The sequence below is a fragment of the Eretmochelys imbricata genome, chromosome 3 (genome assembly GCF_965152235.1).
Source record: "Eretmochelys imbricata isolate rEreImb1 chromosome 3, rEreImb1.hap1, whole genome shotgun sequence".
NCBI classification, from domain to species: Eukaryota; Metazoa; Chordata; order Testudines; family Cheloniidae; genus Eretmochelys; species Eretmochelys imbricata.
Genome location: NC_135574.1, coordinates 163,940,110 through 163,955,715, shown reverse-complemented (window position 1 = coordinate 163,955,715; position 15,606 = coordinate 163,940,110). Strand labels below are relative to the sequence as shown.

General features: G+C 40.4%; 1 protein-coding gene across 1 annotated transcript in view; it reads right to left on the bottom strand.

Annotated features, from left to right (window-relative positions):
• Nucleotides 1–15,606, bottom strand: part of USH2A (usherin) — a 568,735-nt gene that overhangs the window by 463,605 nt on the left and 89,524 nt on the right. The window contains exons 11-12 of the mRNA XM_077811946.1: nucleotides 8,398–8,593; nucleotides 4,111–4,752 (exon numbers count right to left, since the gene is read on the bottom strand). Coding sequence (XP_077668072.1) covers nucleotides 4,111–4,752; nucleotides 8,398–8,593 — 838 coding nt within the window. The remainder of the gene's footprint in view (nucleotides 1–4,110; nucleotides 4,753–8,397; nucleotides 8,594–15,606) is intronic.

The following is a 15,606-nucleotide window of genomic DNA, read 5'->3' as shown; positions in this document are numbered from 1 at the left end:
CTGATCTCTGAAAATTAGGACCATTTGACGTGCTTCAGTATAGGCACCCAGAAGTCACTTTTGAAAAATTTAGTCCTAGATCACCAAAAAACAAGATAGAAGAGGCATCAGATTGCAAACTGATGTTGCACATGTTGGGCTAAGCACTGTCCTGGCCAGCATGGCAAGAGAATAGAAATGCAACTGAAATCCTGACAGTCAGACCAGAATTCCTTGCCGGTGACAGAGGCAGCATATTGTCTGAGTATTTTGCTTCACCACACAGTGGGAGCAAAACAGATCCCTGTCTATGCTACTAGTTCTAGCACCTGACCATGGCACACTGTATATGATCATCAGTTGCAATGGCGAGGTAGGAAGGGATCTGATTGAGAAGCCCTATGCTCTCCCCTTCCACTAATGAAATGACTATTTATTGTGAGATGGGGAGGGGCAGAAAATGAGGAAAAAATACAATAATGAAGAATTTTTTTTTTTAAATCCCTCAACATTTCAACAGCTGGCAGACCTCTAGCCCCGGTGAATTGCGTCATCCCCTTTCATCAGGAGGTTCTCTCTATACAATGTTCCCTGATATCTAGTCTTTAGAGACTAACAGCCCAGTAATTGCGCAAAACATTTGTAACATGCAGAACCCATTAGTTTCCTAGTAGTCCTGTGTAGCATCTCATGGCATTCATCCATCTGTTGCTAACCAGAAACAGTAGTTTTGGGGAGAGGCTTTAAGAAATGGCTGCTTGGGATTTATAGTCAGTTTCCTCCAAACTAGCTGAAGTGTCTAGTTCCAATGACTTAGGACTGGAGTCCGATTTCAAACGTGAGAGAGGCTCCTATAGTCACTTAGGCACTTTTGAAAATGTGTCATTGGCACTTCTGAAAATTTTCTCTCAAGTCAAAGTCTGACGACTAGTCTACACTAGAAGTGCAACATTGGTGCAGCTGCTCTGATGCAGCTGTGCCACATCTGGTAAAGATGTTCTATGTCGACGGGAGAGAGCTCTCCCGTTGGCATAATTACTCCACCTCCACGAGAGGTAGAAGCTATGTCGGAAAGAGAGTGTCTTCCGCTGACATAATGTTGGTGAGGACAGCGCTTACATTGCTGTAACTTGCATCATCCAGGGGGGTGGCTTTTTCACACACCCCGAGTGACATAAATTATATCAACATAAGTGGTGGTGTAGGCCTGCCCTGAACGGCTGCATGGAAAGTTGTGGTCTTTGGTCAGCGAGAGACTCCTAAATGCCTTCCTGTTGCAAGGCCTCTGCTCAGCACAGGTTCTAAGGCCTGAATGGTTGTGGAGAGTTTGCCCATCCAGGTCAGGGTGGCAGGGAAGTTCGCTGACAGGGCATGTACATAGTGGATGAAGACAGGTCCAGGACATATACTACTGTACCTGTTTTGTGGCTAGAAGAGGCTTTAATTCTTCAGGGCTGTAAATCCACTGCCTCTCATAGGCATTAAATTCACGTGAGAAGTAAAAAGGGGTTCTCTTCTTTTAAAAAGGGTTGTTCCTGCTTTCTGTACACCACTAATTAAAATAACTGAGCAAACAGTGCCTCCCTCAAGTTTCAATATTTAAATTTTAATATTTTTTCATTCAAAAATAAAAATCTATGCAAGAAAACGATTCTTTATAAATCAACAACAAACCAGGAGACCTGAGGTTCCCCCAGTTCTCCCCTTCTTCCATGAAACATAGGTAATTGATCTCCTTTCTCCAAGGGGTGAGAAAACAGGGCGAGAAGGCATGAGGATGTGTTGACATTTTGAATCACATCGAAGTGAGAGATTTTTTGAAAGTTGGAGTGCAAATATCTATCTTTTTGAGGCTAATTTTAGGTCTCTTACTTGAATTTATTTTAAGTAAATACGCTGGGAAATGAGAACACTGAAACAACTTGACTTTATGCTATAAATCATAGAGTAAATTTATTCAGGAAACGGAGTTAAAATAGGTGCATTGTCCCATCAATCTAACCTACCCTTAATATATTTTTATGGTTGCCATTTTTACCTAATTAATTACATGCTTTTAATTAGTCTGTGATGGCTATGGATATGCTTGCAGTACATTTTGTTGTCTTTGGCCTAAGGCAAAGCCAACGGACATGGTTAGATTATTTGAAACCGATTAAATTGCTCCATAGTTCCATAATTTAAGACCACTATTATCATCAGATCAGTTTGTAAACAAATAATATTTTAAAGAATGCATAATCTTTAGAGCTGGGTATTCTTATTATGTTATCATAACTCATTGTGTTATAATTATTAAATACTGGGCTAGTATGTTGTATTAGCAGATTTGGGATTCTCTGGGTCTTTTTTAAATAGCCGATCTAGAAACTGCAAGATTAAGTTCAATCATCCAAAGTGATTCATCCACTGGTATGTATTCCTTTCTGCCTTCTTACCGTCCTCTTCCTCCACATTACTCCCCACCTTAAAAATCCCCTCATTTTTACAAGAGTGATAATCTAGTACTGACACTTCAAAAGATCTTTTTCAGATTACTACTGTATATCATCATAACTTCTCCTCCCTCCTTTGAATGTACCCTAGTATCAGCATCTATCATGTGGTCCAGCAAACAGTGCACTGGTCTGGGACTCTGGTTCAGCTGAGTTCTATTCCCAAGTCTACCATTGGCTTGCTGGGTGACCTGGGGTAAGTTACTTCACTGCTCTGTGACTCAGTTTCCCCATCCATAAAATGGGGATATGATATTGGCTCAATTTGTAAAGTGTTTTGAGATCTACTGATGAAAAGAGCTATATAAGACCTAGGCTAGGTGATATTATTAGGGTCCAAACCAGTTCTCACTGAAGTCAACACAAAACTCCTATTTAATACGAGTATAAGACGTGGCCCTTCCAATGTTAAGGAATCAAACTCATCTATAAAGCAGTAAACTCAATGCTAATCACTTACACATTTGTATACATTTCTTAGTAAAACAAGACAAATTACTTTCTTATAACAAGATTTTTTTAAAAACAAACAAGTATGTGAAAATATTTCCTCGTGTGCCATGTAGGTTATTCCACATGCTATTCTGTTCATACTATCCATTAGACATTTTTAAACCATTATAGATCTACATAAACCCTTGCCTTCACTTTTCAAGGACAAGGGTGGGTCACTGGCTCAGGAAGCCTTGACATCACTCCTTCACCTAGCCCCAGCCTGCTCTCTGATTAAGTGCCTGCTGTAGAGTGTCAGCAGGTCAGATAGAACTGGGGAAGGAATGGAAAAAAACACAATAGTGCTATATTTATTAGTATACGTACCTAAAATAATTTAAATTAATGTAAAAAAATACTAATGGAGGGTAAGCTGCATTTTTAACCTATGTTCAAGTTATTGAATGGCATATTAAAACAATTGGGGTTCTAATGTACCTTCTAATGTGCACTGCTACTTTAACAAACTGCCTATAAATATAACTTGAACTAAATCTTTCTCTTTAGGTATTATTAACCTAACAGATTAGGTTAATAATACATGGGGTTTCATTATATTCACCTGTTTTCTAAAAATTAATAAAAAGATAATTATAATGCTACCCACTATCATGAACTCAGATATAAACTCCATTTACAGTAATGCAGAATGAAATTCTTTAATTGTTTCAATGCACTGTGATGTACCAATTGCATTTTCAGCTGCTTATAAGGCCAATCCTTGCTTAGCCCTTGTGAGAACCTGCATATCCCCAACATGATGGTGCAACCAGATGCACTTATAGGACAATTTGTTTTTGCCAGCCCTCTAAGCTGTTCCTACAAATCTCTCCACAACTTCCTCCATACTAACCGCTCATGCATGGAAGACCCTTCCTGAATTGATCTTTGAGGAAACTATCTTTCAATTCCCTCCTCAAGACCCCCAATTGCTGCAATTCCTATAAGAAATCACCAGTCAAATCAGGAGTAACTTCATTTATGTCTATGGAGATATACAAGTATGGAAAACAAATCTGTATAAATTAGAGGTGAATCAGGGCTAAAGCCCTATCAAAAAAGGAGCAGTGTAATAAAGGAAAAGACAGTTCTGATTTTGGCATACTGCAGTATGTAACAAGAAATTTTCTTCCAGTTTCCTTACCTGATTCACACTGATTACACCTTCTTCCTTGACGATTAGGCAGGCATACACATTGTCCACTAATCTGGTCACAAAGTGTTCCTGCTAATGTCCCCAGTGAGTCGCAGTCACAAATCTGGCAGCCGAGAAGGTTGCTAATGGTAAGATTGTACATATGAGGCACACACTGATTGCACTGAAGCCCAGTTACACCAGCTTTGCAAGGACACTGTCCTGTTGATTTGTCACACAAAAGAGAGCCATTTACTGTACCTGCATTATCACAATTACATGGCAGACAGGCTAAGGAATTATTTTGTTGTACTTTGTAATACCCATCTAAGCATTCACTGCACTGTCTTCCTCCAGTATTAGCTTTACATACACATTGCCCTGTCGTAGCATTACAAACCATTCCAGAAAGTGATCCTGCGATATTACAGTCACAAGTCTTACAGCCAGTAGCATCCAACCCAAAGAAGTTGTCCATGCAGGTGTCACACTGAAGCCCTTTGGTTTCTTCTTTACAATTGCACTGCCCAGTAAGAGGGTTGCAGAATTGGTTCAGTGAGCCATAGATATTGCACAGACAAGGCCCACATCCATGTTCATTAAAATTTCTGCTGACTTTAAATCCAAAATTACAACGATCACACTTGAGGCCTGAAGAGAGAAAAAGTTATTAATAAAAGGAGAAAGTCAACAGAAATTCAATACAAACTATATATTTTAGGGTTGTTTTTTTCAAGTTCTTTCCCACCACAATTTTTAATAGCAGCAGCATTGAGGTGGCTGCACAAAACTACAGAAACGTTAACAGCTATTTTTTGTATGTTTATATTTCAGAAATAACATGGTTTTTGTTGGTTTTCATATACAGTTTTTTAGATAGATTTATTTTCATCTCAAGCACATTTTAAAATCTCTGGCAAAAACTAAATGTGATGTAGGTGATGACTTGTTACAAGGCCTATCTTCTTAACTACAAGAGATGATACAAAACGGATGGGCAGAACATGTGCTGAGGGCTGTCGACTCATTTTGATGACATATACATAAACACTGCAAATTAGACTAATTTCTATGAGTTTTACTCATCATAATTCAATTTTAATATTGATTACACTTATTTACCAGAGTTTATTGGGAGTCTTTATGGGATACAGAAAATGTTTTCCATAATTCAAGATGATATAATGCTTTTGTCTAAATATATGATTCAGTTAACATTTACAATACATTAGAAATTAAATTGTTTTTTTCATACTTCATCCTGTAGTTCTGTTAGTTTTGTTTTCAAATTCATTGCTTTATCCCTGCCTTGGGGGTTCCAGCTGAATTTTAGTTTATAACATTTACCTCACAAGAAAACAAAGTAAATTATTATTTGAGAAATGCTATCTCACATGTGTATGTGTAAAAACAACTAGGAGTCCTTGTGGCACCTTAGAGACTAACAAATTAATTTGGGCATAAGCTTTCGTGGGCTAAAACCCACTTCATCAGATGCATGGTTTTAGCCCACAAAAGCTTATGCCCAAATAAATGTGTTAGTCCCTAAGGTACCACAAGGACTCCTTGTTGTTTTTGCTGATACAGGCTAACGCGGCTACCACTCTGAAGTGTGTATGTGTGTTACTTTTCAGTGGGAAAATCTTTTACTATGATACCATGGTTTAATTGTGGCATCCAGTAAAAGAAAAAACAACTTAGGTCCTAACAAAATATTTCCATCCTTTTAAAAAATGCATAAATATAATACATTTAGAAACTCATATGTAGAAAAGCATCTCTTGAAATGGTAGAAAATGCATTATATAGATGAATAAAAACTCGAGAACTCCAACAGAAGGCAAGTTCCTTTAACAGTGATGAATGGCTCACCTAAGGCATATCATTTAATTTCAATAAGGAAAATAAAAAAGGCCCACTATTGCTGCAAATTTTAAAAATAACTGTATTGTTAACAAGAATTATGACTCATTTTGAACTATTAAAATTGGTCTACATGGATTCATATCATATCAGTTTTAAAAATATGCGCAGTGCTTATTTGAATATGCCATACATATTCCTGACAGGTAATCTATTCCTAACGATACTGAGGAAGGCCTACAGGGCATCACATTCAATGTTAACAAGTACAGGGGAGTTAGCACGCTTGGCATTTAATTCACATTCTTCTACCTTTTTATTCTAGATGAATGACCTACTTTAATAAAATTATTGGTGCTAATGTATTTTACTGGTGATAGAATCATTAGTAAGATTTAACAGTTGTGTTAACTCTAACAGTTCACGTTCCATAACATTGCAGTACACAGTTACATTTTCTGTTATCACATTTCTTCAGACAAAATGACAAAAGACTGAGGTTACTTGTAAACCCAGTTTAAAAAAATAATTCAAACATACATTTTAAATAGGTAGCTTTTCTTTGTAAAAGTTCACTGCACAGGACTGGTAAATAAGACTTATTTACACATGGTAACAAGCGAAATCAGAATATTTACAGTTAGTTGTGTAAACAATCCTATTGATGTGCTTAACTTTAAGCACAAGTAATCTCACTGAAGTCAACGAGACAAATGTGCTTAAAGATAAGCATGTACATTCATGTTTACAGGATTGGGCTTTATGTATCTTCCTCTCCTCCACCCCCCATAGATTCTTTTTTGAGTGAAGAGAAAAATCATCCCAGTTACTTTCATAGATAGTGTAAAAGGTTTGAAACAATTTAAGTAAGCAAGGGTCTGATCCTGCAATCCTTGCATACCCAATTTCTCACTGACATCAAAGCAATTTTGGGAATATCCAAAGAATCCAAAATCAGGTCCCAAATGCATATGAAAAAAATATAATATAGAATTGTTAGAAAACTCCTATTTTATTTAATGTAGGAAATTCAATGTAAGATGTATTAACTGTTTGCACTGAAAAAATCAGGTTGTGTTTGATCCTGCAAGGGGCTGAGCACCTCCTGAGAGATGTTGCTCACACTTTAATTCCTATGGTCTACAGTGATGACTAAAGGTACTCAGTGCTCCACAGACAGGAAGCTCAGAATTACCCAGGATGAGATCCTTTTAGGAGGAGCACGTTCATGTATTTATTTATTGGCTTATTTTGGAAATTCCAGCCACAAGAACAAAGAATAATAGCTTGTAAAAATTCACAACAATTCAACCTTTTTGGGCATTCACTTTAACCACACAGCTATCATATTTCTCTCTTACAAAGATATGAGTGGACACTAACAGAGATTTAGAAGTCTGGAAGAAGCAGTTGTTCACAATTTAGTGAATATGAATTACCCAAGATCTGAACACTGAAAGGTATTTTTAGTATCAACATATGATCACGGTTAGTTCAGAAAATAGAGATTACCAATAGTTTGAATGATAAATTGGGATAGGGTTTTTTTGAGCCGTATGTATGGCCTGAAACACGTACAGTTACCATGCAGGGCTCACTTTATCAGGAAATTCTCCTTGCATAATATTCCCATACATCAATATTTCAAAGTGTATTATGTACACTGTGTATTTTGGGCACTTGATAAATTTTGTCCTTATGTGGCTGTGGCTCCCCTCAAATATGATGGAAGTAATAAATTGCTATAATCAAATCTAATTTCTGAAAAATACCTGTGGGAGTAACAAACAAAAAAGCACGTCTTGTAAAAAAAATGATAAATAACACAGAAGGTAGCAGTTTATTATAATCAGCTTGGCACTGAATTACAAAATTAAAATTATGTGGCCCTTGATAACTAAACCTAGCAATGTTCATGATCTGTGGAATAATGTTGACTTATTTTGCATTTCATAGGAACAGTTCAAAGAAATACAATGGAAAAAAATGGAAAGATTTATCACAAAGGACCCTGTAGCACAGAATATTTTGAGGGGGAAAAATCCATTTATTTTGGTCTATTAAGAAAGCTAGCATGGAAACGATTTGCTTAGAACTCATTAAGTATAAAACATTTTGAAAAAGTGCTAATTTCCTAAAAGAAACATTCATGCGGTAAGCAAATTAATATTATTTCTGTGAGTTATTAGTATGGAGCTATGTGAGCCAATGCAGCTATGGAATAAAGAGACTTCTAAAGGGTTGATTAAACTAAGCTTCAAACTGTAGTTTGATAGAATTATTAAATTAATAATTTTTAGGCAGTTAATTTCATTCAGTTTTTTTTAACCTGCCTTCAGCAAAAGAAATTTACTGTATTTTTCAGCTTAGAAATCAAATGTTTTATTTCTAGCAGATAAGAAATGTGGCTGAAAACTCTTACATTACACATACCAATAACATTTGCTTTGCAGTGGCACTGGCCTGAATTTTGGTGACAGGTAATATCTCCATTGACTGTCCCAGAGGTATTACAGTTACAGGGACTGCAGCCATCAGGGTCTGACTGTTGTAGATTGTAGAATCCTTCCTGGCACTGATTGCACTGTCTGCCAGACACATGTCTCTTACAATTACATTGGCCTCCAATCTGGAAAGATACAAAATATTATTGAATGATAAACGTATCTATTTTTAGATGATACACTCATTAGCAACAACGGCAGAGGGTATGGGAGAAGAGAGAGAAAACTTTAAATGGAAAAGGAAAAAATAGGTCTGTGAAATACATGTATTATTTTACTTGCTGAGAAGAAAAAATAAGAAATATTAAACAAGCATAAATATAAGAATTAAATTAAATTAAATTAAATTAAATTAAATCAAAGAACTTCTTGTAGGGTGCAAAAATTAAGAGTTAAACACAGATGTAGTCATAATCTAAGTCTTGAAAACCATGAAGGAGAACTGTCACCAGGCCACGCTTTTCCTCAGCTCCAAAGCATCCTCTGCCATGCCTACTCTTTGCAAGGAGGTTAGCAAACAAACACAGTCTTAACTCATTCCTTAGCCTCAGGCTTCAGGGACACTCCTCCCAGGGGTCTCTGGCACTCCTGCCCCTGGCGACTTTCCAATTTCTGTCAGATCTGCTCCCTTCGTGGCGCACCAGCCCCATGGCTACTTCCCTGAGCCCCTGCCCCTTCCTCCGTGGACCTACCATAGCAGCCAGCTTCACTCTGTTCATAGAATCATAGAAGATTAGGGTTGGAAGAGACCACAGGAGGTCATCTAGCCAGCCCATCCCCTGCTCAAAGCAGGACTAACCCCAACTAAATCATCCCAGCCAGGCCTTTGTCAAGCTGGGCCTTAAAAACTTCTAAGGATGGAGATTCCACCACCTCCCTAGGTAACCCATTCCAGTGCTTCACCACCTTCCTAGTGAAATAGTTTTTCCTAATATCTAACCTAGACCTCCCACACTGTAACTTGAGACCATTACTCCTTGTTCTGTCATCTGCCACCACTGAGAACAGCCTAGCTCCATCCTCTTTGGAACCCCACTTCAACTAGTTGAAGGCTGCTATCAAATCCCCCCTCACTCTTCTCTTCTGAGGACTAAATAAGCCCAATTCCCTCAGTGTCTACTCATAATTCCTGTGCCCTAGCCCCCTAATCATTTTTGTTGCCCTCCACTGGACTCTCTCCAATTTATCCACATCCTTTCTGTAGTGGGGGACCCAAAAGTGGACACAATACTCCAGATGTGGCCTTACTGGTGCCGAATAGAGGGGAATAATCGCTTCCCTCAATCTGCTGGCAATGTTCCTACTAATGCAGCCCAATATGCTGTTAGCCTTCTTGGCAACAAGGGCACACTGTTGACTCCTATCCAGCTTCTCGTCCACTGTAATCCCCAGGTTCTTTTCTGTAGAACGGCAGCTTAGCCAGCCGGTCCCCAGCCTGTAGCAGTGCATGGGATTCTTCTGTCCTAAGTGCAGAACTCTGCATTTGTCCTTGTTGAACATCATCAGATTTCTTTTGGCCCAATCCTCCAATTTGTCTAGGTAACTCTGGACCCTATCCCTACCCTCCAGCGTATCTACCTCTCCCCACAGTTTAGTGTCATCCACGAACTTGCTGAGGGTACAATCACATCATCTAGAACATTAATGAAGATGTTGAACAAAACTGGCCCCAAGAGAGACCCCTAGGGCACTTTGCTTGATACCAGCTGCCAACTAGACACTGAGCCGTGGATCACTACCCATTGAGCCCAACTATCTAGACAGCTTTCTATCCACCTTATAGTCCACTCATCCAATTCATGCTTTTTTAACTTCCTGGCAAGAATACTGTGGGAGACGGTATCAAAAGCTTTGCTAAAGTCCAGATACATCACGTCCACCGCTTTCCCCATATCCACAGAGAAAGTTATCTCATCATAGAAGGCAATCAGGTTGGTCAGACATGACTGGCCCTTGGTGAATCCATGTTGACTATTCCTGATCACCGTCTTCTCCTCCAAGTGCTTCAGAATGGATTACTTGAGGACCTACTCCATGATTTTTCCAGGGACTGAGGTGAGGCTGACTGGCCTGTAGTTCCCAGGATCCTCCTTCTTCCCTTTTTTAAAGATGGGCACTACATTTTCCTTTTTCCAGTCATCTGGGACCTCCCCCGATCGCCATGAGTTTTCAAAGATAATGGCCAATGGCTCTGCAATCACATCCGCCAACTCCTTTAGCACTCTCGGATGCAATGCATCTGGCCCCATGGACTTGTGCTCATCCAGCTTTTCTAAATAGTCCCGAACCACTTCTTTCTCCACAGAGGGCTGGTCACCTTCTCCCCATGCTGTGCTGCCCAGTGCAGTAGTCTGGGAGCTGACCTTATTCGTGAAGACAGAGGCAAAAAAAGCATTGAGTACTTCAGCTTTTTCCACATCCTCTGTCACTAGGTTGCCTCCCCCATTCAGTAAGGGTCCCACACTTTCCCTGACCACCTTCTTGTTGCTAACATACCTGTAGAAACCCTTCTTGTTACTCTTCACATCCCTTGCTAGCTGCAACTCCAATTGTGTTTTGGCCTTCCTGATTACACCCCTGCGTGCTTGAACAATATTTTTATACTCTTCCCTAGTCATCTGTCCAAGTTTCCACTTCTTGTAAGCTTCCTTTTTGTGTTTAAGCTCACAGAAGATTTCTCTGTTAAGCCATGTGGTCACCTGCCATATTTGCTATTCTTTCTGCACACTGGGATGATTTGTTCCTGCGCCCTCAATACAGCCAGCGGCCAAAATACAGCCAGCTCTCATGGACTCCTTTTCCCCTCATATTAGCCACCTTGAGTGATCCTGCCCATCAGTTCCCTGAGGGAGTCAAAGTCTGCTTTTCTGAAGTCCAGGGCCCATATTCCGCCGCTCTCCTTTCTTCCTTTGTCAGGATCCTGAACTCAACCATCTCATGGTCACTGCTGCCCAGGCTGTCACCCACTTCTACTTCCCCTACCAATTCTCCCCTGTTTGTGAGCAGCAGGTCAAGAGGAGCATGGCCCCTAGTTGGCTTCTCCAGCACTTACACCAGGAAGTTGTCCCCAACACTCTCCAAAAATTTCCTGGATTGTTTGTGCACTGCTGTATTGCTCTCCCAGCAGGTGTCAGGGTGATTGAAGTCCCCCATGAGAACGAGGGCCTGTAATCTGGAAACTTCTGTTAGTTGTCCGAAGAAAGCCTCATCTATCTCCTCCTCCTGGTCTGGTGATCTATAGCAGACGCCCACCGTGACATCACCTTGTTGCTCTCACCTCTAAACTTAACCCAAAGACTCACAAACAGGCCTTTCTCCAGTTTCATACTGGAGCTCTGAGCAATCATACTGCTCTCTTACATACAGTGCAACTCCTCCATCTTTTCTTCCCCGTCTGTCCCTCCTGAACAGTTTATACCCATCCATGTCAGTGCTCCAGACACGAGTTACCCCACCAAGTCTCTGTTATTCCAATCACACCATAGTTCCTTGACTGCCAGAACTCCGTTGTGGCTTTCCCTCCCCATGGCACCACCTGTGGCAGTCCATCCCCAAACTGCCCACTAACAGGTCTTTGTAGGCCCAGGTGTAGCCCAGCCTTCTTTAATTGGCTGGATTGGACTTGTCTGCTCCAGTCCAGGGGAGACAGGCTTAGTCTGTGCACAGGGACCAGCTACAAATACAAGACCCTATTCCACAAATGGAAATTTCTGCTTAAAAACAGATAGTACTATCTGATCCGCAGCTATTACAAAATAGTGTATAATTTCTAAAGGTGAACCCCTGTTTTTGTTCAGACAGCACTTCTATTTACTACAATGGGAGTACTGGCTAAATGATAATGGAATAAAGATTACAGGACTTGACCCAAAATAAGGCTAAATACCCCATGTGAGCAGGATGGGACGGTTTCTGGATACTATGGAACTAACTGCCCCCTTGTTAACAGTTGGTTACAATAGAGTTACTCCAGATTTACAAGATAAGAGAAGAATCAGACTGTTTCCATAATTTGCCAGCATTGTAGAATTGATACACCATTGCCTGGTCATTTAAGAAGGATTAATTAACTGCATAGGGCCAAAGCTATTTGCTTCACCCACACATGTAGTTGTATTTACTTCTATGTGAACACTCATGTGAGTGAAGAAAGCAGGATTTGGCTCAAACTGGAGAAACAAAATATTCTAAGACATTAACATTCCTCTTGTAATGCTCTATACTGAAATTATCTCCCATGGAATTCAAAACTTCTTTGACCAAGGTCTTTCTGTTTTTTCACCCCAAATCCAACGCCAAACTAGAACAAAGGATGAGGATTGAGGTGGCTGGGTCAAAGCTACAAAAATATTCCATGTACAGTATACTTTCTATTTATTTAGATCCTCCAATCTGTACAGTGTAGATCTAAGGATCATTAACCTGAGTGAGAGAAAATACAGCATCTCTAGGCTTGATAGTAAATATTGGATGCAAAAACTGTGCCTGAAGGTTCTATCCAAACACATTCCAAAAGAAAATCGTACGTTATACTATACAGTAGAACCTCTTTGTATTGATGACAGAGACACCTATTGTGGCTTACCAAATTTTACAGGGGAAAAAAAGCAACAACATGATTAGAAACCAAGGATACTGCATGAAATAAATGTACAGCAAAACCTCATCAGGCTGTATCAATTACAGAGGAGTCCCATGCAGACTAGTGAAATGTACAGGGTAGTGAGTGCCAGGAATGGGAAGGAGCACCAGTACCACAGACAAGATTTAAGTTTAATTAACGTGCCAGGTAGTACTGAGTGCCAAGCGGTGATGCAGTACTCTCAACATTCAATGCCAGAAAATGTACACTCAAGAACTCACTTTTAGCAAGGAGAGATAGAGCCCAAAACAGTAAACACAGGCTCTCCAAGAAAGAGAATATTGGTTGAACATTAGGTGTAATTTAAGTTCTCTCTAGACCAGTCAATACAATCCACTAGAGACCAGATTATAAAGATCTCTTCCTCCTACTGTAGCACTACCTTTCAAAGTTATCCAACACCTTGTAATCAATACAGGAGATTAAAGCCAGGAAACCAGTTAAAACAGTAATCATCGCTCTCAGTAGCTAAACAAGAGGTAATGAAAACTGGGATTTTGAATGAACATATTTAACAGTAGAGGAAGCCTCATCAGGTTTGGTATTATGGGGTCAGAAGTATGGGTATGTGCCTCCAGAAGGTTTCTATAGTCACCCACTGACGTACTTTCTCCCACCCTGATTTTCAAGGTTTTGAAATAGGTGAAGAGGGAAGACGTGTTTGTAGATGAGACAAGCCTCCAGTTTGATTGAGAAGGCACTATTGCAGATTTTCATATATTTCTAAAACATCTTTAAGTGTTCTGATGGAGTCCTACCAAGAAAAGGTCAGATGACAATATACTTTTCTGCTCCCCACTACCTCAAAAAGCAATTGGAAGATCTGTTTTAGCCCCTATTTGTCTTGAATGTATAATTTGTTACCCAAAAATTGTGTTAACACAGAGTTAAGATTGACCAGCAGTGTCAGGAGTCAGCTTCAGCAGTGTCAGTCTCCTAGCAACACATCGAGCACAGCTGACCACGACAGGGGCTGCTGGATGGACTGCACTTCCTGACTGGTGGAACTAAACTACTGCTTGATCCAGCGGTACCCAGAGCTCACTGGCTGCTCAACATGTTCCATGTCACAGCTGTGCTTAATCCTGTTTCCTGCACCTGCTCTTACTTCCATCCAGCCTGTGCCTACCTGCCCACCCTGCTCCTGCCCTCACCCATCCATGATACCCCTGGCTCCACTTCCTGACCACATCTCTTGCTAGCCCGTTGCCTCTGGCATTCAGTTTCTGATCCCTGGCTCTGCCTTTGGCTCTAATCTCAGTTACAATCCCAAGTGTCCTGTGGCCCTGATTCTTGACTCTAGCTCAATACTCTGCTTTAAACCCCAAGCCTGACCACCCCCATGGCTCTAACCATTATGCCTGAACACTCACGTCCTGGTCATGATCCTGACAAGCAGTGCCTCTTATCCTTCCAGAACATCAAATGCATCTACACTTAAGCCTCTGAAAACCAGTAACTACAGAGTTAAGGTACATACCAGCCCTGCAAAACAACCTTAACTCAGCCCCCCTGGAGCTGGGAAGAGCCTCTGGAAACAGTTCAGTAAGGGTAAGCATGAGAAAAAACTAAGAATGTGAGCACCAGGTTTCTTTTTGCCATTGGGGATGGTCAGCAGTCTAATGGTATGTATGACTCTGGTCTCCTTGACTAAGTGAGTAGTAAGCGAAGGCAATATCTCAGAAGGAATCCACAGAACAACAGTGAATGGATGATAATATTTTGGAAGCCTAGGGTGGTTTGTGTGGAGCATGCTTGGTGTTTGAATGTAAGCCAGATGTAGGTAGTTCCTATTCACTATTCCTGATCTAAACTCAAATTTTGTCAGCAAAACGGTGTTGGATTTTGTTGTACCGTGTTTAATGTGCTCTGCTACCTGAGTGTTCTGTAGCATCTGCATGGGTAATATGTTACTCGTATATTGGGGCTCTGCTAAAAGAAAGTAGAGTTAACAATGCATTACAGGGCTGGTGTGTACCCAAAATTTCCTGGCTTTCAGAGATTCAAGTTTGTTTTCCCTTAACTCTATTCCCTGGTTTTCAGAGGTTTAAGTATAGGTCTGTTTGATGACCAGCAGAAGCACTACTGGGCAACTTTAACTCAGAGTTAAAATTTTTCAGAAGTGAATTTCCTTTATTTTTGAGGAATGTTAGTAGTGAGGGGGTGTGATTAGGGGGCACAAAAGGTTCCTTGGAACCTAACTGACACTCAGTTAGGAGCTCTGCCCTTCTTCTGGCCTCTCCATGCCTCCAGTAGGACTACAGGGAGGAAGGCAAGTGGTAACTGATAGGCTGTGAGGTGTATATCTACCAGCTGAAGGCAGCAAGGGGGAATTAAGGGAGGACGTGTTCCAGACTGCACTTCAGGAGTTAGTGTAGGGGGAAGGGTCTCTGCACAACCTTCTCCAGCAAAGGAGGATTGCAGAGGTATGAAATGGCTCATTCTTTCAATAAGAATGGGGGGAGCGATAGCTCAGTGGTTTGAGCATTGGCCTGC